General features: G+C 45.1%; 1 protein-coding gene across 2 annotated transcripts in view; it reads left to right on the top strand.

Annotated features, from left to right (window-relative positions):
* Nucleotides 1-27,459, top strand: part of Ap2a2 (adaptor related protein complex 2 subunit alpha 2) — a 64,587-nt gene that overhangs the window by 7,936 nt on the left and 29,192 nt on the right. For both annotated transcript variants that reach the window (XM_027408920.2, XM_027408921.2), the window contains exons 2-4: nucleotides 16,415-16,483; nucleotides 24,013-24,155; nucleotides 25,293-25,486. In XM_027408920.2, the coding sequence (XP_027264721.1) occupies nucleotides 16,415-16,483; nucleotides 24,013-24,155; nucleotides 25,293-25,486 (406 nt within the window). The remainder of the gene's footprint in view (nucleotides 1-16,414; nucleotides 16,484-24,012; nucleotides 24,156-25,292; nucleotides 25,487-27,459) is intronic.

Below are 27,459 nucleotides of genomic sequence, written 5' to 3'. Positions count from 1 at the left end.
GGCCAACTTTAGGATTTATTAGGTTCCAAAAATAAAAGTAGTTTTGTTAATCTGTAGTACATTTGTCAAAAATGTTGGTTGGCCTAGATTGTCAAAATAGGTAAGAGGGTTAAGGTGCTTGTGCCAAGCCTGACAACCAGAGTTTTTTTTTTTTTTTTTAAAGATTTTATTTATTTATCATGTATACAACATTCTGCTTCCATATATATCTGCACACTAGAAGAGGGCACCAGATCTCATAACGGATGGTTGTGAGCCACCATGTGGTTGCTGGGAATTGAACTCAGGACCTCTGGAAGAGCAGTTGGTGCTCTTAACCTCTGAGCCATCTCTCCAGCCCAACACAACCAGAGTTTGATCCATGGGATTCACATGATGGAAGGAGAAAACCAATTTCCTCAAGCTGTCCTCTGACTTCAATACATGTACGATGGCACATGTGTACATTCACACACATGCACGAATAAATAAATGTAATTTAAAAAGAAAGAAACAACAACAACAACAACAACAAAACACTATTCTGAAGCTATGCATGGTAGTGTAACCCTTTAATTACAGAGGCAAGACTGCATTTAATGTCAGCCTGGGCTTTACAGTGAAATGTACGATGGTCACAAAGAAAAAACACTCCGAAATCAGAAAACAAAACAAAACAACAGCAATAACAACAACAAAAAACCAGTAGACCAGCACTGCCATTGGGATGGACATGATGGGCCCTTGCCTGAGATTTCTCAGATCTGGAGGTGGAGTGGAATAGACACCTTTTTTCTTGATGAACTTCTTTGATTGGAGATGGGTGGTCCTACAGGAAACATAGAGATGTAATAGAGATAAGATACATAAGGTATTTGGATGTTACAAATCAGCAATTCCAAGGTAACTTTGGAGGACTGTGTACTTGGGTTCGGTGTTGCCCGGCAAGCATTCTTTTCAGGTGGAAATGTGTGGTGTAGTCCCCACCTGACTGCAGGTTAATAAAATACCGGAATGTTCCCCTCCCACCCTTCCTCATTTGGTCAGCAGTGAATGGCATGTGGCCTGATATAAGGCCTGATATGGAAGCTATGGGAGGTATAAAGTTGGATGGCTTCTTTCAGCTTCTATATGTAGAAGCTAAATAAAAATCTCCCCAGTTAGAAAGAAATGCAAGGTGAATGGCACTTAAAACACAAATAAACAAGCTGGGTGTTGTACACACCTGTAATCTCAGCACCGCCCAGGCTGAAGCAGGAGGAGCATCAATTTTAGACCATTCTGGACTACAGGGGAAGACCCTGCTCAAAAACAGCAGCAAGAACAAACCTCAAACCAAACCAAAGAGCAACACCAAATGGATTGTTTTTACTAAGTTGTATACTGCCTTACACTTAGATTACAAAAAAAGTAATGGCATGAAAGCTCAGGTGGCCCTGGAGCTCAGGCTGTTGCTCTCTGGGCTCCCAGGAAGCTGCTTAAGTGCAGGCTATGCTTCTTCTGTGAAGTAAGTGGTGGAGAGTGAGTCTGTATTCTAGTTGCAGTTTAAAAAGCACTAGGTTGATGGTGAAATCTTTTAAAATGATGAAAATGAGTATTTTGGAATATTTCTGGTTTGCGTTTTCGTAGTTCAAAATATAGTTCTGAGGCTGGGTGTGATGGTTCATATCTTTAATCCAGAACATGTGAACACTGGCAGGTGGATCGCTGTGAGTCTGAGGCCAGCCTGAGCTACATAGTTCCAGGACAGCCAGAGCTATGTAATAATAGACATATCTCAAACAACAACAAAACAAGCAAACAAGAAAATACAGTTCTGAAACCCAGCATTATAGTGCATTTCCATAACCCTGGCACTTGGGAAGCAGAGTCAGACAGGGGTGTCAGGCTATCCTTGACTAAGTAGCAAGTTTGAGGCTAACCTTAGATCACTTGAGAACCTTTCTGAAAACAAACCAAACCATAGCAAAAACACCAAACCACCCACAAAACAACAATACAAACCGGTTTAGTAGCTTTTTTATTTTTTATTTTTGGTGTAGGTGGTCACTGCTGGCCACAGTACCAGCAGATCAGAGCTTTGCTTTGAACCCCATTGTGCATATAGATGTTAGAAAGTCTTTGACCAGTTCTAAGCTTATTGGTACTGTGGGCTGTTGTGAGTCTGCATCCTAGTATTCCTTACCACCACACACACACATGCACACACAAACACACACAGAGTGGTGATGGCTATATGGTTTAGACTGGCCTCTATTTCCTGGGTTCAGTCATTTTCCTGTCTCAGCCTCAGGAGTAGCTGAGAAGACAGGTGTGCTTCACCCTGTTAGCTGCATTTAGTCAGTTCTCCGAGTTAAACTTTTGTTGCTGTGTTTTACACCCTGACTTGTCTCTGCACAGGGTAGCAAATCCCTCTTTCCGATGAAGTGAGTGTACAGCTGGAGGGAACTGCAGGTTGGCCTTCTGCCCCTGAGGCTGGCTCAGCCTCTGAAGCTGACCTTCCTTCCTTCCTTCCTTCCTTCCTTCCTTCCTTCCTTCCTTCCTTCCTTCCTTCCTTCCTTCCTTCTTTCCTTCCTTCCTACCTTCCTTTCTTCTTTTCTTTTCTTTCCCCCAAGATCAGGTCTCACTAAGTAGCTCTGGATGTCCTGGAACTCAGTATGTAGACCAGGCTGGCCTGGGATTCTCAGGGATTAAAGGCGTGCACCACTATGCTTGGATTTTGAAGCTGACATTGTCATTGTTTTCCTTATGGTGGAGGGTGTGGATCCAGTTCTGTGAAGTGCTATTTCCTTGATATTTTCTGATGTGACATTTACAGCAGACCTAATTTAAATCTTCTTCTTCTTCTTCTTCTTCTTCTTCTTCTTCTTCTTCTTCTTCTTCTTCTTCTTCTCCCCCCCCCCCCAGAAAACAAGCAGGTGTCTGTGGAGGTGTATACTTAGAATCGGAGCACTCTGGAGGCCTAGGCAGGAGGATAGTGGGTTTGAGGTGAGAAAAATAAAAATAAAATAAAAACCGCAGACCTGTGTGTTATGTTCTTGTCTTTTGCTATACTTTTATTTTCTTTTAGCTTTGCCAGGAGTAGAAGCCGGGACTGTGGGATCCCTAGGCACATGCTCTGCCGTACTATAAAGTAAATTACAGGTGATTTTTCCTTTAAACCAAGATCTCACTATGTAGCCTAGATTGGCCTTGATCCTTGATCCTCATCTTAGCCTTCTTAGTGCTGCTGGAATTCCACATACTACCACAGCTGACTCGTGTTGCTATGGTTACCCCCACCCCTAAAGACAAGGTCTCACTGTATAGACCAGGCTAGTCTTGAACTCAGAGATCCACCTGCTTCTGCCTCCTGAGTGCTGGGATAGGGCTTTTTTTTTGATATATTTTGGTGTAACCTCATCCTCGAAGGGTATTCTGAGGACATATATTTCAAATTTCCTGTATTTTTTTTTAGATTGTGTGTATGCATGAACACTCGATTGCATATTTTTTAAATTAATTGGTCAGGGATTGTGACACACATCTTAAATGCCAACACTAAATAAGTACATAAGGTTTTTTTTTTTTTTTCCTGTTTTGAGACAGGGTTTTTCTACATAGCCCTGGATGTTCTGGAACTTGCTATATAGATCAGAGCTGGCCTCAAACTCACAGAGATCTGTCTGCCTCTGCCTCCTAGGGGCTAGGATTAAAGGCGTGCACCACCACACCCATCTAAAATTAATTTTTTTGACACAGGTTGCACTATGTAGCCTTTACTTGCCTGGAACTCTCTATGTAGACTAGGTTAGCCTTACACAGAGATTGCTTGTTCTACCTCTTTAGTGCTTGGATTAAAGGCACGGGCCCTGTACCTGACCGAGATCTACCTTGATGCTATTCTGCCCTGTCACCTTTCATCCTGAATGATACATCAGGAAGGCAGATGTCTGATCTCTTGACTATGGATGCCCAACTTTTAAAATTGTTTGAAATAGGCACTGAAGAGATTGATTAGTGGATATAATAAGCACTTGCTGCTTTCCCTAGAACTCGCACTTAGTGCACCACCATCACCTGGCTGATGTTAATGTTTCTTATGCTTGGGATTTCAGTTTTTTAGATCAATGAGTGATGGGGGAAGTCTTTCTGTGTATATGTTTGTCTTATTGGTTGATAAATAAAGCACTGTTGGCAATAGGGAAGCAAGTTAGTTAGGTGGGGCTAGGAGTCTAGGAGGATTCTGGGAAATGTAGTAAAAAGGAAGTTGAAGCCGGGTGGTGGTGGCACACGCCTTTAATCCCAGCACTTGGGAGGCAGAGGCAAGCGGATCTCTGTGAGTTCGAGACCAGCCTGGTCTACAAGAGCTAGTTCCAGGACAGCCTCCAAACCCACAGAGAAACCCTGTCTCGGAAAAAAAAAAAAAAAAAAAAAAAAAAAAGTGTGTGTGTGGGGAGTCGCCATGTGACCCCAGGGAAGGGAGGATGCATGCTGCTGGTGTCCTCAATAAGTCTTTATAAAATATATAGATTAATGGTTATGGTTGATACTTAAGACAGAGCTAACAAGAAATCCTAGTCATTGGCCAGCAGCATTGTAACTAATATTAACCTCTGTGTGTTACTTGGGGGTGGAACTCAGGCGGCTGGCGGAGAGAGTTATCGTTACAAGTGAGTTTATAGGTCCGAAGTTTGAAAGACAGATGAGATAATCTACTTAAACAGAGAAAAAGTTGATTTTTGTCTCACAGCTTTGGAGTTTTCAGCCCATGAGTGGTTGGTCCTATTGTTTGTGGGCTTGTGGTATGGCAGGACTTCATGGAAGGAACACATGGAGCAAAGCCACTTAACTAAGCATCAGGAAGTGAAAGAAGTAGAAGCGGAGGATGGGGTCCACAGTCCTGAGGAGAGCGAGTGCTCAGGACTCAAAGAACTGCCCTGTGTCCCACTTCTTATAGGTTGTTTCCACCCATGGCCTCCCATGCTGGGAGGTCATGTTCCTTTAACACTTTGGCTTTTGGGGGACATTCCAGATTTAAACAGTAGCAGTAGTTTTCATCAACTTTGAAACGTGTTTGCACTTTCACCCACCCTTTAGTAGTCTGATGTCAGCCCCCGATGCAGTTCCTTGGCCATCACTGGTGGGCTTCTCTCTGTCTGTTCCACCTGCTTCTGACTGTGCTTCCAGCGACTGACCTGCAGTAGTTATTGCGAACATGCTGGCCCTCACATGTCTCACTTACCTCTCTTTATGCCCTGTGCTGCCCCACCTGCTCTACCCTTCTCCACTCACAGCCTCTGCCTATTAGTCGGCTTCTTGCTCCTTTTAAGTTGCTTCTGTTATTTTGCCGCAGGATGACATTTTCCTTGGATTTAGACATTGTGAATCCCACCTTGGTTTTTAATCATTCTCTAGTCTATAAATACACAGAGCTTTGTTCTGGCTGAAGCCCTGTCATTTGGGGACAGTTTGGTCTGGCAAGGAAGGACCAGAGCAGCCTCATGCCTGGGGCTAATTTCACCTTTCTCTCTCTTTAAGTCTTATAGGCCAGGCTGACCTCCAACTTTCTGTGTACTTACTGTGTAGTGGATGCTGGATTTGAACTCATGACTTTCCTGCCTCTACTTACTGAGTACTGTAATTACAGGTGCGAGCCACAATACCCGGCTCATTCCCACTTTTAAGCCAGGGTCCTTCTCCAGAAGCAGACCACATTGGGCTTCTTGCAGCTGAGTGGTTTCCTGTTAACCTGGTCAGTTCCTGTCTAGTCAAGGATCTTCCCACAGAGTCCCTCTTCTGCTCAGTTCAGCGAGATAACAGGCCAGGATCCCTTCTCCTTGGCAGGAGGCTGGAGCCAGAGCTTAGCTTTGGTATCTTCTTCTGTGTAGCCCTGGCTGTCCTAGAACTCGTTCGGTAGACCAAGTCAACTTGGTCTTGACTTCAGAGATCCACCTGCTTCTGCCTCCTGAGTGCTGACTCTCTGGAATCTCCTTAGATCTTTGAGAGAGAGGATAAGTCTGGGCCCTGCTTATGACCGATAGAGAGATGTTTGTTACAGAGTGGAGTTTAGAGAAGAGGTCTGGGCTGGAGATAGAAATACAGGGTATTACAGTTGGTATTTAAAGCTGGAGTGGAGGGCTCACTGGGTGAGGGCATGAAGGTACAGGCCCAGGAGGAGAAATGGAGTCATTACTTCGGCTACTCTGGGTTTTGTGCATTTCCCTACTCTAGTTGAGCAAGTGAGGCAGCTGCTGTGGCTACTGCTGCTGCTTCTGAGTGCTGGGGCCCAGATTCAGATCATGCACACCACAGACTGCAGAGCATACCCTCTTTTGAGGATGTCCTAGATGTGCTGGGATGGAGAGGATCATATAGGCCAGTAAGGAAAGAGGTTTAGGTAAGTTTGGTGGGGTGGCTAAAGGAACAATAATAGTTGGCTTAACCCTTGTAAGAGTTTTGTTGTAAGGGGCAATGAGGATGGGTGGTGACTGCAGAGGTAGTAGGTGTGTTGGCTTCCTGTCACTTCATGACAGGTCCCTGTAAAACCATAGCACATCCAAGCACCACTGGGGCTTTGGAGATAGATCGCTTAGTACAGTGCTTGCTACACAATCATGAAAGCCTTAGTTCAACCCCCAGCACCCATTTAGAAAGCTGTGTAGGGCTAGTAGTGGTGGCATAGGCCTTAATCCCAGCACTGGAGAATCAAAGGTAGGCAAATCTGAGTTTGAGGGCAGTTTAGTCTACATAACGAGTTCCTGGCCAGCTACATAAGGCTACATAGGGAGATGGTGTCTTTCAGCACCCTTCCCCAACCAACGAAACAAAAAATTGCATGTGGTACGGACCCTTTGTGGAGACAGCAGGGTGTCTATATGTAGACCAGGTTAGCCTCAAACTCACAGAAATTTGCTTGCCTCTGCTTTCTGAGTCCTAGGATTATAAGGCATGTATCACCATGCCTGTGTTACACACTTTTAATACCAACACTGGGAAGGAGGAGATGGGGAATTTCTGGGGCTGACTGACCAGCCAGTCTAGTCTACTTGGTGAATTGTAGGTTTGGTGGCAAAACAAAGACAAACAAACAAATCACAAAACAAACAGAACTCAGGATGGGCCTGGTGGTGGTGGCCCATGTCTCGGAGTTCAAGGCCAGCCTGGTCTATAAGAGTTCAGGGGCTATACAGAGAAACCTTGTCTTGAAAAGCCAAAACTAACCAACCAAACAAACCAAAACAACCCAAGGTGTAGATAGTGCCTGAGGAATGATACATGAGGGTGATCTCTGGCTTCTACATGCACACATGGGCAGGCTCATCCATGTAGACATATATGCAGATATACACACATGGAAGACAAAGAAGGAACGAACCCTAGTCACTGGCTCACAACTTACTTGAGTGGATCTCACAGATAATATGGTGTCTGAAAGGGATCTGGGGTAAATTCTCTTTTTTACTTACAAGCTATGTGCTGAGTGTGGCTCCTGGTGTACCCCCTTGACAGTCTGCTAGTCTAGGGTTGGTACATTCAGTAAGGATGGTGGCTTAGTGTTAAATATGGTTACCACTCTGTGAGGCATGTGTCTAAGAAAAAGGAAGTGTGTATACAGAATCCTGCGTGTGAATATTACTAGTGATGCTTGTTTGTTTTTGAGACAGACCGGGTCTCACTGTGTAGCTTTGGCTGGATGTTAATTTATTAAATTTTTGTTTGTTTGGTTTGGTTTTTCAAGACAGGGTTTCTCTGTGTAATAGTGGAATTAGCTCTGTATACTGGACTGGTCTTGAACTCACAGAATCTACCTCTGTCTCCCAAGTGCTGGGATTAAAGGTGTACACCACCATTGCCTGGCAAGTTTTTTTTTTTTTTTTTTAGATTTATTTATATTTATCTTATGTGTATGGGTGTTTTTTCTGCGTGCATGTGAGTATTTTGTGCGTGCCTCATATGTGCCTGAGGAGGCCAGAAAATGGCATTGGGTCTCCTGGAATTGGAGGCAGACAGACAGTTGTCAACCACATGTGGGTGCTGGGAGTGGACCCTAGGTCCTCTGCAAGAATAAGTGCTCCTGACTGCTTAGCCATCTCTCTAGCCTCATAAGATTTTTAAGATTTACTTATTAATTAATTTTATGTCTATGAATGTTTAGCCTGCATGTATATATGTGCACCCTGTGCATGCTTGGTGCCCATGGAAGTCAGAAGAGTGTCAGAAGATGGTAGTAGTTACCCTAGAGCTGGTGCTAGGGAGTGGTCATGAACTCCCATGTGAGTGTGGCCACTGAACTTAGGTCCTCTGCAGGAACAAGTGCTGTTTACCACTGAGTCATCTCCAGTTCCCAGGAATGTTATTCTTGATAGCCTAGAAGTAGAAAGAACCCAAAAAGCCACTAGGTAGCAAACTATGGAGCCCAGTGTGTCACTAATAAAAACGAAGTGCTGTGCTGACTGCTGCTTGACAGCAGACTTGGATCACACATCCTGTGCTTTTCCACTTAGATGAAGGACTGAGAGGAGGCAAGCCTATTAAAAGCCAGTTGAAGTTGCCAGGGCTGGGGTAGGGGCTGGTGAGTGAGTGCTAATGGTTACGGGTTTCCTTTGGGGAGATAAAGGACAGATAGATCTGAGTATGTTGGAAGCCAGTGATGTGACGTACATGTTTTATGTGAGTGGATGATGTGGTTTGTAAATCAGATCCCAAAAAGCTGCTGAAAAAGATGAGCCAGCTAGTGTGTCAAAGCCACATGGGTTTATCTTCTGGGGCTTATTTGCAGAACGATTTTTAATGTTCTGTGAATTAGTCCTTCCTTCCTTCCTTCCTTCCTTCCTTCCTTCCTTCCTTCCTCCCCCCTCCCTCCCTCCCTCCCTCCTCCCTCTCCCTTCCTCTCTCCCTCCTTCCCCCCACCCTCCTCTGCAGTCAAACTGCTTTAGCCTCACATGCTCAGGATCACAGGCATGTACCACCAGGCTGTTGAGTTTGTTGGTGTGGATTTTGATCAGGGACCCCCCCCCACACACAAATATTAACACAGAATACAGTGGCGTTTCTAACCATAGCCATGTCAAGTCCATGGCCACTCACTGTCTTATGCCCATTATCTGAAGTTGAGTTCTTCAGAGCATTCTGATTGCTGGCAGTCTTCTGAGGTGGGAAAAGCCCAGCAGCCTGAGTCTTGCAACTTGTGGGTGGGCTGTGAGTGGCTACTGTGGTGAACACCTTCAGTGCTTATTAAGTGTCTTATCTTCATTAAGGTGTACAGTCCAGTCTTTGCATACATTTGACGGAAACTCTTCACTTTAGACAAAGTTTTGTTGTACATATCAAAGCTCACAGTTTTAAAGTCTGTCTGCCTATCTGTTTCTTTGTGTAAGGTCTTACTGGGCTTTTCAGGTTGGCCATGACTTTGTGATCCTCCTGCTTTAGCCTTCTGAATGCTAGGATTAGAGGTATCTGCCAACATGCCAGCCTAGGCAGGTATTTTGTAATCCAGGCCATTCACTACCAGTCCCGTTAGGGATAAGTTTGGTCTGAGGAGAAGAAATGATTAACTAGCTCATTGCTGAGGCCTGAGCTTTCTCCCAGGTGCTCAATCCCAGCCTGTCCCCATTCTGTGCATTCTTTGAGACTCACTGAGGCAAATCACAGCTTGCTCCTGGCCAATGTCTGCATCTAGTCTGGGTCACTTATTAGCTAGTGGTGCTCCAAAGTCCATGCCGAAATTACTGCTGCATTTCCGAGAGTCAAGGTAGCTAAGACCAGATTCCCACAGCTCAGACTGTCTGGCAGGCTTGTTGACACAGGCCTGCTAATTACTCAGGCTGGTGGTTACCCTTTCAAAATTGATTTCTAAACTCAGAATAGGTCAGAAATCCCTGTCCTTGCTTATATCTAATATATCTAATTTTAATTTATTTTTATATGGACGGGGCTTCACTTTGTAACCCTGACTGGCTTGGAACTCCCTGTGTAGACCTGGCTGACCCCAATGCCCAATGATCTCAAATTCACAGAGATCTGCCTGCCTCTGCCTCCTGAATACTGGGATTGAAGGCATCCACCACCACATCCGGGCCCAAACTGATTCTTTGTCACGAGAGTTTTCTTTCTTTTCTTTTCTTTTTTTTTTTTCTTCCTTTTTCTCCCTACATCTGTTCTTAGCAAGATGAGTCCCTTTGCCTGAGGGTTAGAAGTGTGACACGAGGAGCATGGGCCAGGTTCAGGGACACATTGGTAATATATGATGCAGATGCCTCCTGCAAACATCTGTACGATGAGGGCAGGTCTGCTAGTGTCCCCTGCACTCTAAATCCTGTGTGTCTCTTCATCTGGTGGGATTTCCCCTCTGGCATTTCCAGAGTTCAACATTTGGTGACCCCTGTGCTCAACTGAGTGTAACACCTGTGGAGGGCAGTGTTTATGTCCTGTGTCACTCTTGCTACCTAAAGCTCACAGAAACACTGGGTTCTATGATGCTGTCTTCTGTATCAGACCAGGCCTAGAGCCATCACAGAACTGGAGAGCATGAGCCTATCTTGGGCAGCAATTCAGAGTCTGGGTATACATGCTCAGCTCATGGTTACTCCTCACGTGGGAGGTTTTGACCTGCTCTCCCCTCTCTATATCCCCTGCTGCTCCTCAGTCTGCAGTGATGGGAGCTAGTAGGCATAGGGCTCTGGCCAGGGAAAGGAGAGATGGCCTGTGGGCATCGGATCCGGGAGAGGGTGAGATGCCTTAGTTTCTAGTTGAAGAGGCAGTGGCGCTGCAGCCAGACAGGGATGCCTGAGTACGTTAGAGGGTTTATCCTGTTGAGCTGCCCCAGGAGTGTGTTGGTGACAAGTGGAAGTTCTTTAAAGGAATAAGGTCATTCCTTGTTCTCGGAAGACTCGTTTCTATAGGGGAAGTCATGGTCAGATGGATTGAAGGACCCAGATGAAGGCAGGGATGTCCTCATGTCTATCATGGAGAGTGCCTTGAGCAGACTCAGGTGACTGCCAGGATGGTGGGGCTGGAATGGCCTGGCCAGGGCCCCATAGAGCAGAGGCAGGGTAGATCAGAAACATAGGAAAGGCCAGGTCCACTAAGAGCAAGCCTGAGATCTGTAGGCGTATATTCATCATCTCCACTTGGGGTACTCTGTTCTCTGTTTCAGGACATTGAGCTAGGGCTGACCTCTGTTTTCAGGGCAGTACTGCTTCTGTGTTGTGGGTAGGAACCACTGAGTGGGGAAACTTAAGTTTTCTGAGTGATCACTCTCCTACAGTGAGGTGCTGCTACCCTGGGTGAAGGCTGAGCTACTGCCACCTCCCTGTCCTGCTGTGCTCCTGTGGGAGGTGTGAGTGACAGTTGCACGTTGTTTACATTGTCTGGACACAGTGTTTCTGTACCTAACTTCCCTTTGCATATCATGCATGCCCTCCCCTTGCACCCTCACCATCCTGTACATTTAGACTGTCCCCAAAACACTTAGGCCTACTCTTGCAGTCACCCCCTCCCCAGCTCATTCCTATGTTGATGTTTTCTGTGGTTCTTCTTGTGACTCTGGATTTCTGAGGTCCATGGCCCACAAAGAATTTAGGGAACAGGGTGGTCAAGTGTTCGAGTCTTTCTCTGTCTCACCACCCACCTTCCAAATAATAATACAGAGAGGCTTATTAATTATGAAAACTTGGCCTTAGTTTAGGCTTGTTTCTAACTAGCTCTTATAATTTAAATGAACCTATTTCTATTAATCTATGTGTTGCCATGTGACTTGTGACTTTTACTTCTCTTCATATGTCCTGCTTCCTCTGCGTCTCACTGGTGACCCCGTTTCTTCTTCTCTGAGTCCTCTATGTCTCTAGAAGTTTGGTCTAACTTCTTTCTGCCTAGCTTTTGGCCATCCAGCTCTTTATTTATTTACTTATTCATTCATTTATTTATTTTTATTTTTCCAAGGCAGGGTTTCTCTGTGTAACAGCCTTAGCTGTCTTGGAACTAGCTCTGCAGACGAGGCTGGCCTTGAACTCACAGAGATCCACCTGCCTCTGTCCCCCCCCCCGTCCCCCTCCCCGTCCCCCCCCCCCCGTCCCACCCCTCAAAGTTCTGGGACTAAAGGCGTGTGCCACCACCTAGCCATTCAGCTCTTTATTAAACCAATCACAGTGACATATCTTCACACAGTGTAAAAGGAGTATTTCATAGCAGTCTGGACTTTATGTAGTTGGTCTATGACATTTATACGTGACAATAACTTTGCTGGATATAAAGACCCAATGTCTTGTTTCTTTTGCTTGACTTATCTTAGATATATTATATTCATTCTGATTCTAACACTACCTGGTGTCCCAAGTGTTCCATGTAGTAATTTTTTTCTTCCATTTTTGAGACATGTTCCTGGAACTTGCTGTGTATGTAGACCAGGCTAACCTTGAACTCACACGAAAGTCACCACACTCAGCTAATTTTTCTTTTCTTTTTCTTTTTGAGGCTGTTCCCTCCCCCTCTATACGTGATATCCTGCCTAAAGAACAACAACTAACTTACATATATAGCACCCCACACAACAAAAGCTCTGAAGCTTGATTTTGTATTCATGGGGGTGTAATTGTCACTGTTCTTGCGGTGGTTAGAGGACAACTTGTGGGGATTGAATTTAGTTCTTCAGTTTGGTAGTAGATGCCTTTACTCACTACTATCTCACCAGCCCCCCAAGTGTCACACTGTACTCCAGACTGCCTTTGAACTCATGACAATCATCCTGTCTTACTTTTTTTTTTTAATGTGTGTGGTGCTTGGAGTTGAACAAGCCCTGGTCTTGTCATCCAGGCAGTCTTTCTGTATCTCCTCAGTCCCGTTCTTTTCCATAAGACTGTTTCTTACTCTATGAATTTTTGTTAGCCAATATCTTGAGTTGTTGGGGTTGGGGATTTAGCTCAGTGGTAGAGCGCTTGCCTAGCAAGCTCAAGGCCCTGGGTTCGGTCCTCAGCCCTGGAAAAAAAAAAAAAAAACAAAGAATTTGTTTCCCAATAGAGGTCCCCTTTCCTTTATTATAAGAAAATGAGAGCCAGGTGTGGTGGTTGACACCAAGGCATGGGGATTGCCATGAGTTCTAGGCTAGTTGAGGCTACCACATTCTTTGTCAGACCCTGTCTCAAAGTGGGGTGGGGGAAGGGAAAAAACAATATGAAACGCTTTACAAGTTAAAGCTGTTTTAGTTAATGTAAAACACAGAACAATTTAAGCAAATCTTTTCATTTTTAAGATTTCTTCTCCATGGCCTAAATTTTAATTCTCTAGAATAACTGAAGCCTCCCACACCCTTTCTGCACTATCCAGCAGGTGAACTGCTTCTGGATAAAAAGTAGGCTCACAAATGGGCTGCACCATTCCCTGGCCCCTCTGATTTCAAACGTCTCTTTGCTGAAATGAAACTCCACAACACTCTTCTCTGTAAATGTCGTCTATAATGCAGTTCATAGCCACAGCCCCGAAAGGAGGATCTGCCTCAATGCCCATACACAGGTGCTCCCCTGTCACCATAGGAACTGTACAGCTACAGCCCAAGGGTTTTTTGGGACCTCAGGTGACAGCTGTGTGCTCCAAGAGCCTCTCCTAAGGCTGGGCCTCTTGCTGGGGATACGTTGCTATCTCTGGAGAGCAGGATGTGGCAGAGCCTCATGCTCAGAGGAGATGTGGAGATGATGCTTCTGCTAAGGTTAGGGTGGGTGTGGCTTAGGTGGGTGTGGCTTTTTATTCGCTCTTTTTCGTTTTCTTTTTCTGTTTATACTGTTAACCCAGGCTAGCCTCCAACTCCTCAGCCTCCTGAATACTGGGATTATAAATTTGAACTACTGTACCTGGATATAGACAGGATTAATAAACTTCAGACAAAAAGCTTCTCCTTACCTTGCCCCTGGCAGTTTATGGAGCACCAGAGCTAAACATGTGCTGGCTGTGTCTACCCTGATGGCGCCTTTAGCTGCTCAGGCATGGCAGATGGGAGCCTGGGTCCTAAGTCCTGCTCCATCAGTGTTGGTGACAGTGAGATGAGTATGTTGGGCTCTAGGCCTTGCTGCCCTTTGCCCTCCTAGCATCATAGAGTCCTGTTTGCCTGTCCTAGAGCTTGCTAGGGCAGAGCTAGACTCAGACATGTTCTCAGTTCAGCCATAGTGAGCTTTGTTCATGGGCAAGTATGCACAGGAGAGAAGTGATGCTTGGCCTGTCTTTCTGAGAAGCAGATAATCTGGGCAGCAGCAATGTGAAGCCCGAACCCTCAAGGTGTGATGTGGATAAATCATTGTTGGGACTCTGACAGTCTTGGGCCTGGGTCAGCCTGTGCTGTGGTTTTGTATTGCAGATGGGTCGTTCCTTCTGGAAGACCAACCATTGAATCATGATCAGCTTGAGAGGGTCCTTTATTTTTATCTTTTTTTTGTTTTGTTGTGTGTTCTTTTGCTTTTGTTTTTTTTCAAGACAGGGTTTCTCTGTGGCTTTGGAGCCTGCCCTGGAACTAGCTCTTGTAGACCAGGCTGGTCTCGAACTCACAGAGATCCACCTGCCTCTGCCTCCTGAGTGCTGGAACTAAAGGCCACCACACCTAGCTTATTTTTTTTATCTTTTATTTATATCTTATACTCATACATGAATGCAGTGTATTGGTCATGTCCATCCTCTTCAATTCCAACATTTCCATTCTCACCGTCATGGAGAGGGTTCTTTAACTTTTTTTTTTTCCCCCCCCAAGACAGGGTTTCTCTGTGTAGCTTTGGAGCCTATCCTGGCACTCGCTCTGGAGACCAGGCTGGCCTCGAACTCACAGAGATCCGCCTGCCTCTTCCTCCCGAATGCTGGGATTAAAGGCGTGCGCCACCAACGCCCGGCAACTTTTTCTTTAAAACTTTGATTATTTATTTCATGTGTACAGGTGTTCTGTCAGCACGGATGTCTGTGCACAGGAGGGCTTCAGATCCCTGGGACTGGACTTACAGATGGTTGTGAGATGCTGTGTGGGTGCTGGGGATCAAGTCTAGTCTTCTGGAAGAGCAGACAATGTTCTTAACTGCTGAGGCAATCTCTCCAGTGCCCTATCCCCCATTTAAGATTTATTTTTGTTTTATTTGTATGAGTTTTTGCTGTATGTATGTGGTGTATATGCACCATGTGTGTACAATGTTCTTGTAGGCCAGAATAGGGCATCAGATCCCTTGGAGCTGGAGTTAGAGGAGTTGTGAACTTCATGACATAGATGAGTCCTAGGAACTGAGCTTGAGTCCTCTACAACAGCAGCAAATGCTTGTAACCATCTCTCTGCCTGTGAATCTATTTTTTTTATTTGAAGCCATTTTAATTTTACCTAAAAAGAACCCTAAAATTCATTTATTTTTAAGTTGTTCATGCCTAGCAAAGCTATTTTTAAAGTTTTAATGTTATTTATTAGTGCTGCATGTGTGTGGGGAGTGTGATATGCATGTGGAGGCCAGAGGACAACTCTGTGGAGTCAATTCTCACCTTCCATCTTTACCTGGGTTCCTGGGGGTCAGTCTCAGAGTGCCAGCATTGTGCAGCAAGTACCCTACCCACTGTGCTGCCTTCTGAGTCTTTTAAACTGTTTGCTTGCTGTTTCAAAAGTGATTTAAACATACAGAGACTTGTTTTTATGCACAGCTACCTTTAAGCTATCTGGTAAGATGTGTGGTGTGGTTAATTCCCCTGATCTCTCTGGACTGTGATTCATGTGCCAGTCTGGGTAAAGTTAAAAGATAGGCATAAACAAGCCAGCATTTGTGGAAGGATGGGTGATATCCAGCAGCAGAAATTACATGTGTAGAAGTTTGACTGTCACGAAGTAGCTGTTCTTCCATTTCTTCTAACTTCGTTTCCTGTTGTGGGTAGACTTTCTAGGTTTAAAGGTTTGGGAGTGTCATGAGAGAAGACAGTTCTCCTCTGGGATTTAACTGTGGGGTAAAGCTGTTCTTTCATATGTGCTCATGGAAGTCAGCTTCCATGAGCTATAGCTGGTGGCTTACTGGGAGAAGCCCTCAGTGGATGTGGGTGCTTTCCAGCCTCAGGGCTGTGGCGCACAGGTAGAAAGAATTGAACCAGTGGTGTAGTGCATCCCTTGTGAGGTGCTGTGGGCCTAGTTCATCACTGTCTTGATGGGGTCCTCGCCTTGCTGTGACTACGATAGGCCAGTTAACTAGAGTCTTGCATTCTGCTGCTGGCCTTGAATCAATTTACTTCATTCCTTGGCCTTACTTCCTGTCTTCAAGTTATGAGGCTGAGTGGAGACCCCAGGACTTTGTCTGTGGTTGTGTCCCATGTAGTTGGACATCCATGTTGCTCAAAGCCCTTCCCTACCCCAGCACCACTGAAAACCATGATTCTGGCATCAGTTCTCAATGTGGGTCCTAGCAGTAATGATTGCTTCTTTGAGGCATTGAAACAATGTATTTCTATTCTTTTTTCCTAGGTAAAAGTAAAGAAGCCGAAATAAAGAGGATAAACAAGGAACTGGCAAATATTAGATCAAAATTCAAAGGTAAGTGCTACCTTTTTGTACAACAGTAAGGGTCTTATGAAGATTGTTAATCTTCCTTGTCAACCTGATGAGATCTGGAATCTGTCTGCGTGTCTGTGAGGGATATCTAGGTTTGGTTCATTGAAGAAGGAAGACACCCTAAATGTGTGTAGTATCATTCCATGGGATCCTGGACTAAATTAAAAGAAGAAAGTGAGCTGACTACATCCCCCTTGCTTCAGGAGTGTTCTCAGTTCAACCATAGTGATCCCTGCTCATAATCAAATGTTCACTGGAGATAAATGATGCTTAGATCTGTCTGTGGGTTTATCTTATATGTTTTCTGACTGGATGCAGTGATCAGTCACCTCAAGACGTCCTGCAGCTGACGTCTTCATCATGATGGACATACCCTTGAACTGTGAACCAAAATAAACTCTCCTCAAATTGCTTTTGTTAGGTATTTCTGTTGCAACTATCAGAAAAGTAATAAAAGTAAATAAATAAATAAAAGTAATAAATATCAGAAAAGTTCAATCTTTGAACATCTTTTTTTGTTTTGTTTTGTTTTTTGTTTTTTTAGACAATGTTTCTCTGTGTAGCTCTAGTTCTGGCCTCAAACTCGCAGAGGTCTACCTGCCCCTGCCTCCTGAGTGCTGGGATTAAAGGTGTGTACCATCACTGCCTGGCTTTTAACATTTCTTTAAAACTCCTAAAACACATCAAGTTCTTAGTACAGTGAATCCAGCCATTGAGGGATCCAGGCAGTGAGAAGAGCTTGTGTTGATTGGGTTGTCAGCCCCTTCCTAGCTGTGGCCTTGCTCTTTTCCTGGGGTTGGAAATAACACTGACCTCTTGTCTTGTCTAGAAAGTGCTGCTCAGCACAATTGCCGAGGTGGAGCTGCCTGTGTCTGCCCAGATGAAAAATTATTTTATCCTGTGTGTATGTGTGTTTTGCCTGCATATGTGTTTATGCACCGTGTCTGATACTCACAGAGGCAAGAAGAGGGCATCAGATCCCCTGGCACTGGAGTTTAGATAGTTGTGAGCTGTGAATGCTGGGAATTGAACCTGGGTCCCCTGGAAGAGTCCTCATAACCACTGAGCCGTCTCTCTAGCCCCAAATGTTGATGTTTTTGTCAGTTTTAAAGCCATAAAGACTTTGGGCCTGAGAGATATGTAGTCCTGGCTGTCCAAGAACTCACTAACTATGTAGACTAGGTTGGCCTTGAACTCACAGTTATCTGCCTGTCTCTGCCTCCCAAGTACTGGGATTAAAGGTGTGTGCTGCCACACCTTGCACTAATGGCTCACTGAAAAAAGTAAATAGACATAGATGAAACTAAACTTTGATAACATAGCCCAGACTTCTAAAATATTGCTGCAACATATTATTGGCAGCAAAAATTACAAAGGTGTACTCTGTTTTTTCATGTAACTCTTTGACCCCATTTGTGTTTCTTTCACATTTGAACCCGCTGTATCTCCAGATTTCTGGCAGTGTGGGTCACCTCTACTGAATACCACCGGAGACCAGTCCTGCCACTGAAGTCAGCTGGGGAGTAGATAGTGTTCTAAGACCTCCTGGGCGCATCAGAGTGCCATGAAAGAGTGCATCCCAGGAGGTGGCTATGATTTGAGGCCAGGAACAGCACTATTTGTGCCTTTACTCTTACTGTCCTGAGAAAAGGAGTCCAGACAGAGCTGTTTTGGTGGCCCTAAGGACTTTACAGCCACAATCATTGTTTGGAATGATCTTGTCTTCCTTCTAAGAAATGTGCTTTTGGTTGTCAGCTAGGGGGAGGCTATAGGTGTCATCTGGTAGGCAGAGGCTAGAGGCTTTGGACACTCATAGGACATAGCTCCTTCCTACTGAGAAATACCTGGCTCAGAATGGCAGGATCCCCTGTGTAGAGGGATAAAAGCCAAAGTCTGGAGCCCACCAGATTGGAGACCTTCTACATCAAACCAAAATCACCCTAGAGCTTTGGGAACTGGGCCCACTGGCTTCTCTCAGACTGCAGCTGGGCTCTCTTGGCACGTGGCACTGCATATAGCCTCACTGCATTTAGCCTTAGACTTGGGTTGAAGTGAGGAGCACTAGTACTTTTGGTAGGAAAGTGTTATCTTCCTGACCTCGAATGCAGTTGGTTTAAATACACTAGTGTGTGGTCAGAGAGAACAAAGGGTGCTCAGAGAAACACGATCCTGTGAGCCAGAGCCCACAGAGGCCCAGGAGATGTAATCATGAGGACTTTTAAGTCAGGTTCATGTTACAATGAACGAGGTTTACATCATTTTAAAGGTTTAACAGACAAACTCGGTAGGAAACTTAGAAAGTGTCAGAAGTGAGGACAGACTTTAAGACCAGTTGCAGTAACTTAAATGAAGATACAGTGGGTGGCTGTGGTGTTGGGTAATTTAAGAGAACTTTGGTGTTCTGGAAGACTAGTCAGATGAAAACTATAGCTCAGAGGGAGGAAAAGACCGTGGATAGATGGTGGGAAGCACAGACTAAAGTCGATGCCTGGAAGGTTGCTTGGTGTCTTGGAGAAATGAGGTGGGTGGGGTGGGCAGATCTGATGGATGGGCTTTAGAAAACTAAGAATCAGTGGAACAAAAAGAATAAATAAAAGGATATCTCCCCTGAGTATGGTAGTATACCATGTTTGAGTTCAAAGACAGATGCTTTGAGCAACCGGGGCAGAGGGCCTGTCTCCACAGCAGCTGTGCAAGGCTGGCAGCTTTTGAGCAGGAACAGCAGGGAGCAGGAAGAAGGATGCTAAGTCCAGACATTGAGGAAGTCCATTCTTGGCTCAAGGAAAAGAGAATTAAAAAACAACCACAGGGAGTGGAGAGGAGGAGGAAAGGGGGAGAGAGAGAGAGAGAGAGAGAGAGAGAGAGAGAGTGACTTGGCAGGTGTTATAGTGGGACCTTGTCTCAAAAAACAAAATAAGTGCTGAAGAGATGCCTTGGTGGTTAACAGTCTTACTCTTGCTGGGTTTAATTTGATTCCCAGTGCCCACAGAGTTGCTCACAACCATCTGTAACTCCAGTTTCAGAGGATCCAGTATCCTCTTCTGGGATTGGATGCACATGATGATGTATGCAGGCAAAATACCTGTACTCAAGAAACCAAACAAGCCAAATTAGAAGTCAGGCATGGTGGCACATGCCTGTAATCCCAGCACTTGGGAGGCAGAGGCAGGTGATCTCTGTGAGTTCGAGGTCAGCCTGGTCTACATGACAGCAAGTTCCAGGCCAGTCAATAACACATAGTGAGACCCCATCTCAAAAAACCAACGCTTCTAAAACTAAAATAATAGTAATAATAACAATAACAATAATGCTTAAAAATATGTTTTAAAGACAAGTGGAAGAGTTTCTTAACAGTAGGTTTCTCTGATAGAGGAACTTTTAGATTCATGATTCCAGGTACAAGGTCAGTTTATACAGAAAGGAATGATAAAGCAGAGGATGCTGAGTAAATTTTAAATGGTGATTGTGTGTGCTGTCTTGTAGAGTTTAAAGTCTATGTAGAAATTAAGTCCTTGATAGCAAGCAGATAAAATGTGAGCAGTGAACATTGGAGCATTGATCTGTATCTGCTTATTTTTATAGCACTCTAAACTTACTTAAAGATTAATGCTGGGTTATACAAAAGGCCACTACTTTAATTAAGACTTAGAAGGACCAGGCTGGCCTAGAAAGTGTGATGTCATGAAGGTTGACTTTGAACTTCTGATTCACCTACCTCCACCACCCTAGTTCTGAGATTATAAGGTGTTTGCTACCACACCTGGTTTCTGTGGTAGTCGATTTGTGGGGATCAAACCCAGGTTTTTGTGCATGTTGGGCAAACATTCTGTCAATGATCTATGTTTCCAGCCCTTTTAGTTTATACTTGGCCACCTCAAAATAGTTATAACATTGAATTGGTCTACTTAAATACAGTGGTTCTCTGTTAGATAGACATATAATATTTAATTTTTTAATGAGACATTGTCTCATATAGTCTACAATAGCATTAAACTTGCTATGCAGCCAAGGCTGGCCTTGTACTTTAGATCCTTTTGCCTCTTGCCAAGTACTGGAATTACAGGTGTGTGCCATTATACCACAGGAGAATTGCTATAAGTTCAAGGCCAGCCTGGGCTACATAGTGAGTAACAGGCAGAAATACCAAACCTGCATATTTGTTGCAAATCATATCTGTACATGAGCAAGCCAGGAATTCACTGTAGGAGTCTATAGCTGTAGACAGTGAGTTATAGGAATTGTGAACTCAGTGAAACATCATTATGAAAACAAGTACTTCTTGTTGCAGCCTTCCACTGAACAGTACAAATACTGTTCCCTATGTAAAAAAAAAGGAGTGAGGAACTTTGAAGAGTCTGGATGAAGAGTTAGGATGGCCTAGAACCCAAAGTGATCCATCTGCCTCTGCCATCTTTAGTACTGGGATTATAGGCGAGCACCACCATGTCTGGCTGGGTTTTTCTTTTCTTTTATTCCACTCCCCACCCCCGAAAGACAGGGTTTTTCTGTGTAGTGCTAGCTGTCCTGGAACTCACTCTGTGGAACAGGCTGTCATCCAACTCACAGAGATCTGCCTGTCTCTGCCTCCCAAGTGCTGCGACTAAAGACGTGCACTACCACCTCCTGGCTAATTAAAAAGTTTCTTAATTTTTTTAAAATTTGTTTCTATTTATTTTTTGTGTGTTCGTGCACATATGGAGGTCAAGGACAACTGTGGAAGGGAGTCTATTCTCTTCACCCGTCATGTGAGTCCTTGCAATGGAACTTAGGATGTCAGGTATGGTGTCCTTTGCCCACTGAGCCATTTCTCAGGGTTAGGTGGGTTTGGGATTTTCTTACTATATTAACATTGTGGTACTTTAAAGATTACTATTTTAAGTTAATCCCAGCACTCAGGAGACAGAGGCAGGTGGATCTCTGTGAGTTCAAGGCCAGCCTGATCTGTGGAGTTCTAGGACAGCCAGGGCTACACAGAGAAACCCTGTCTCAAAACAACAACAACAACAAAAAGATTTACCATTTTGCTCTCCAATGTATAGTATGAAGAGTCTGGTAGGTGAAGATTGTCTCTCAGCAGTAGTAATGGATGGGTATAGGCTTTGACCTTAGGAGCTGCACATTAGTCTGTGATTAGAATGCAGCTGGTACACTGGTATTTATCTGCTGGTTCAAGGTCACCACCACACACAGGAAATCTATTTAAGATGTTGGTAGGTTTGAGGCTGGGGATTTGGGTCTGTTGCTTTTCTAGCTCACATAAAGTCCCAGATACTATTCCTAGCACCACATAAAATCATGTATGGTGTGTTCAACTATAATCCCAGCACTCAAGAAGTAAAGGCAGGAAGATCAGAATTTCAAGGTTATCCTCTGTTACACAGTGAGTTTGAGACTAGTCTGAGTTACATGAGACCTTGTTTCAAAAAAAAAAAAAAAAAAAAAAAAAGTTAGCAGCTTGTGTACCTGTGCATGCTCAGAGGTCAGAAGAGGATGTTGAATCCTTCAGAGGTAGAGCTACGGATGTTTTTGGAACACCCAGTTTGTTACATGTATGCTAGAATCTGAAAGCCATTCTTCATGAGTTAGTTCCCTGTAAGCACCCACCACAGCCTGGCCATCTTTCCAGCCTGATCATTTTAGGGTTTAACAGAATTGGATCCTTGCTTTGTTTAATTGGGCATCAGAGCTACAATGTCTATTAAAGAAGCAGACAGGATGACTTTGACTTTCACAGGCCTTCCCAGACTCTGTCGGTTTTGTTATTTTACCATACTAGATTGTAAAAAATTTCATTAACCTTTATTTTTGGTTTTGCAGACAAGTCTACGAGTACATATTTGTTCATTGCCTTGCTAGATTTTGACCAATTCCTTTCCTTAGCTCTTTCATCTTCCATCCAGGATGCATTCCTCACCAATCAATGATTGGCACATCCTCAGTGTCTTTTTAAAAAGTTTTAATTTTAGCTGGGTGGTGGTGGTGCATGCCTTTAATTGTAGCACTCAGGAGGCAGAGGCAAGTGGTTCTCTGAATTTGAGGCCAGCCTGGTCTACAGAGTGAGTTACAGGACAGCCAGCGCTACACAGAGAAACCCTGTCTTGAAAAACAAAAAAAAAAGTTTTAATTTTTATTATTTTTAATTATGTGTATGTGTGTGTTTGTATGTGTATATACACATATGTGCAGGTGCCCGCAGGGGCTAGAGGTGCTGGATCATCTGAGCTGGAGTTACAGGTAGTTGTGAGCTGCCTGGTGTGGTGCTGGGAATGAACTCTGTCATAGTCCTGCCTATCCTGGAACTCACTCTGTAAAACAACCAGGCTCTGCCTTTGAACTCACAGAAACCACCTGCTTCTGCCTCTGCCTCTGCCTCTGCCTCTGCCTCTGCCTCTGCCTCTGCCTCTGCCTCTGCCTCCTGAGTGCTGGGATTAAAGGCATATGCCGCTGCCACCACTACCACCTGGCTCTTTTAACATTTTGAATATTATTATTATTATTGAGACAGTCTCACTGTGTAGCCCTGACTGAAACCCATTATGTAGACCAGGTTGGCCTCAAACTTGCAGAGATCTGCCTCTCTGCCTACGTGCTACTACACATGCCACATACACATCGTAAGTACTGAATATAGCAGCAAGCTGAGATTAAGTAGGAGGTACAGCCAGCTAGATAGGGCCTCACAGTGTTTGAATTCTAATTATATTCTGCTGCTAGAAAGGAAGAATGGTTTCGGGGAGCTCCACAGGTCACTTTGAGTTGGTCTTCACCCAATGTGCAGGTGTTCTGGGCACCTCTGTCACCCTGCCACTGCTCAGCTCTTACCAAACAGAAGGGTAGTATTGCTGCGATGGTCTTGACCAGCCACATACCTTTAGACTGTACGTACTTTCTACTGACTCAGTGTCATTGGAAGGCCCAGCCCAGTGAGAAGAGGGTATGCCACATCCCCTCCTTACTGCTCCAGATGATGAAGTGAGCAGCAGTGTTGATGGTCTTGGTTCCCTGTGGAGCTTTGTGGTGTAGTAAGTCTCCTGTTGAACTTTCTTTGCTGTGATCAGGAGGGAGCTCAGCCATGCCACATGTTCCTGGACTTGTCTGTGTGTGGTTTTATGACTAGGTGATTTGCCCCATAATTGTGAAATGGAAGATAATTTATAGTAAGTGTATCTGCCTGTTTAAAGGATTAACTTGATGGCTTATGCAGGGCTTGCAGATCTATCCCTTCAGGGCTTTTGGGGCCAAGGCAGGTTGAAGGAGGTCAAGGCCCCACTGGCAGGCACTAGCAGGTCTTCTTGGGTACAGAGCACTAACTGCTAGGTAGTCTGTATTCTGGTGTGCACCAGATTAACAAATGATTAACAAATGAGATAGCTGCTCTGCCTGTGTCTGTAGCTGCATGTCTGGCTGGAGGCCTGTGCCCTCTTTGAGGCCTTTACTGTTACTCTGCTGCACAGTTCTCTGCCTTCCTCACCTTGTTCACTAGATAACCTTTTCTTCACCTTTTTCTGTAGGTGACAAGGCTCTTGATGGCTACAGTAAAAAGAAGTATGTCTGCAAGTTGCTCTTCATCTTTCTCCTTGGTCATGACATTGATTTTGGGCATATGGAAGCTGTGAATCTTCTGAGCTCAAACAGATACACGGAAAAGCAGATTGTGAGTATGGTTGAGGGGCAGTTGGCAGACTGACCTCCTACTACTCTGTCCCATGTTGGGTACTAACCACCTGTGCCTCTGGCCTGTGTTACTGCGTGGTGCTGGTACCTAGCAGCTATGCTCGTTCCAAATTAGTTCTTTGCTTCTAGGAAGCAGTGGTGCCAAGGATGGACTTTGATGGGGTGGCCTTCTTCCCCCTGCAGCTCCCTGTTGGCTTAGACTGGTAGATTCTCTGTGCTCACACCTGTGTCTGCTGCCCACAGCCTTCATTGCTTTCTTTTCACAGGACCTTGTTAGTGAGTACAGTGCCAGCAGTAACTTTACTCCATGACCTTTTGCATGACTGTGGAAAACAGGATCTGTGCCCACAGGGGCAAGAAATAAAACCATAGAAGGTGCTGTCCCTTCCCTTTCCTCTTCTGTATCAGAATATGAGGGTCCCTGCTATGCAAGCTGCTAACACTTGCTTAGGCTTGGTGTTTTAGCTCTGCATTCTTTTGTAGTAAGACTGTTTGTGTTTCAATTAACAGCTTTCTCTTTTGGTTAAACATTTAACTTACAGAAATTAAAAAAAAAATAAGCCAAATGTCTTAGGATTTTCGTTAAGAAAATAAGCCTTCCGTGTTTTCAGGCTTCACATCCTCACCTTGTCAGTGACAGAATGGTGATATGAGACTGGGTTTGAACAGATAGTGAGGTAACAATGGGGATAAGCTTGTGAGAGGAGAGGATAGCAGTGAACTAGGTTTCTGGACAGATATGCATATTTATTAGTGACTGATGCCAGGCTTGGTTTTCGCACTGACAACTCCCTCCCATCCAGACCTGAGGATGGTGTGGCTTCTGGACACAGATGTGAGCTACTGAGAAGGACATGAGGCTTGGGGAAGGACTGAGTGGTCTGGATTCCTTGCGCCTCTGGCTGTGCACATATTTTAGTGGGAATGCTGCACCAGGGCTGGATGGTAGCAAAAGTGTTGTTCACGTGTACATTGTCTGAATGTGTACTGTTTTCAGGGACAAGTCTCTGTGGTACCTACTGGGACGGTGCTTGAGGCTTTCTAGGCTTGCTTATCTGTGCATTGTGTGCTAGGCATCTTGTCATACGCTTTTTGTCCTTGCCTCCTGGGAATATAGGGCTACCTTTTCATCTCTGTATTGGTGAACTCGAACAGTGAACTGATCCGATTGATTAACAATGCCATCAAGAACGACCTGGCCAGCCGCAATCCCACATTTATGGGCCTGGCCCTGCACTGCATTGCCAATGTGGGTAGCCGTGAGATGGCGGAGGCCTTCGCTGGAGAGATCCCCAAGATCCTCGTGGCAGGGTATGTATCTGGGTGCTGTTGATAGACAGTGCTTTCCTTCTAAACACATTCCACTATATATAGTGTGGGATATCATGAAGCCCCAATATAGAGCTCAGAGGCACTATCAGATTCTTTCCCTGAGATCACTGAGACTTACAGCAGATGACAGAAGAAAGCCCTTCTTAGCCTGCCAGCCGAGAAAGGACTCCAGCCTTGTATGGACTGCAGGGAGAAAGAAACAAAGTTGTTTGACATAGCCCAAGCCTCATCCCTTCCCAGAAGCATTGGGGCAAAGGCCAAGCCCTTGTATCTTGAGAATTCTGCATCATCTCTCCCCTTAGTTCATTTGGAAAGCTGTCAAGTGGTGCCAAGGGGCTGCTCTGGAAGAGTTTGAAGCAGCTCTGGGCTGTTTTGGCTTCAGGGTTGGCAGAGGCAAGGCTAGCTTCTGCCTGGTCACGTGCTTTATACTGTTGTCTAGGCAATCTACAAACGAAGTGGTTACATTCATCATGGTCCAGGGGACAGGATAGGATAGTTGTTAGTGAACTGAATAGGGTGTCAAGACCCCGGGCGCTGTGGCCACAGCCCTCTGCTGCCTATATAGCTGAAGTATACGTAGGGGATCCCAGAGATCAGAGCTAGCCTACCTTCTCTATTTAGTCAGCTATCTGAGGGGAAATGGATGGGGCTGGCACTGAACAAAGACTCAGAGCCGTTACCATTTGCATAGTGGGGGCCTACTTTGGTCATCTAGTAGGCAGGGGCCAAAGGTGCTACTAAATGTGGCACAGGCACAAAGTAGTGCTGGCCTCTGTCCTGTGCTGTGGTGTAGGAGCTTTAAGCCAGCCTTGGCACCTCAACCTTGAGTATTGTGGAGCTGGAGAGAACCGTCCTGTGGAAATGTAGATGTAGACCACAGGTGATTGATGAAGACAAGCATTACAGAGCTGAGTGGCAGTGGGAACTCGAAGGCTCATTACTGTAGACTGTAAGCAGAAATAGAAAACACCATGGTACCCAAGGTAGGAGATCACATTGGTTTTGGGGTAGGGAAAGGAAGTTGGGCAGAATGCAAGTGTGAGCTGCTAGCAAGGCCTCCCTGGCCATCCTCCCTAGTAGTCATAAGGAGTCCTGTGGACAGGACACTTGAGTGTTGCCTGCTGTGTTCCTTGAGGATTGGATGTCTTGTTATGTTGCTGCTTTCTGGAACTGCCTCAGGGCTGGTCTAATGGAGGAAGTGCAGACTTCCTCCAATGAAAAACACTGGAGGAACAGGCATGTTTCATAAACTGTACAAGAGCACATGCAGAGTGACCACAAGGCCCAATGCTGAGTAAAGGTTCTTTAGCAGAAGACAGGTGGTGCCTCCCAGCTGGAGAATGTTGGGCCGTAGGACAGTTCATATGCACCCTGTAAGCAAGAGGTGGGCCCCACTGAGCACTAGGTGATTATGTGAATAGTGTTTGCACGCTGTCAGCAGTTAGGATGTGGTGCTGAGGTGGGAGGTGGCATTGGTGCCCTAGGATACAGTAGAGGATCAGAGATAATACCTTCAACAGGTGGGAGCTGCTCTCGGCTCAGTGGGTATATGAGGGTGTTCTGTGTCCTTACCTCTGAGCTGGCAGGTGCTTGCTCCTTTTCTCTGACCTTTCTGGGAACAAGGGGAGATGGTCTCCTGGTTCAGCATCCTGGTTGAATGTGTAGAAACAGACACGGTTCTTGTTACACAGACCCTGCAGTTGTATCTGCAGTGAGGGCACCCGACAGTGGCTCCCATGGGATTGATAGGAGGCCAGAATGAAACATTGGCCTGCTCGTCTCCCCATGGCATGAGTATCTAACAGGACTTTCAGGCTAGGCTGCAGCTTAGGGGTAGAGAATTTATCTAATGTGTGTGAAACCCTTGTTTCCACCCCCAGCACCTCACATAAACCAAAATTATTCAGAGGGGTATTTTTCTTCATTGGAATAGTCCTGGGGGAGATTTAGAA

This window comes from Cricetulus griseus, chromosome 3 (genome assembly GCF_003668045.3).
Source record: "Cricetulus griseus strain 17A/GY chromosome 3, alternate assembly CriGri-PICRH-1.0, whole genome shotgun sequence".
Lineage (NCBI taxonomy): Eukaryota > Metazoa > Chordata > Mammalia > Rodentia > Cricetidae > Cricetulus > Cricetulus griseus.
Note: the sequence above shows the minus strand (reverse complement) of the source record. Positions and strands in the feature narration are given on the sequence as shown.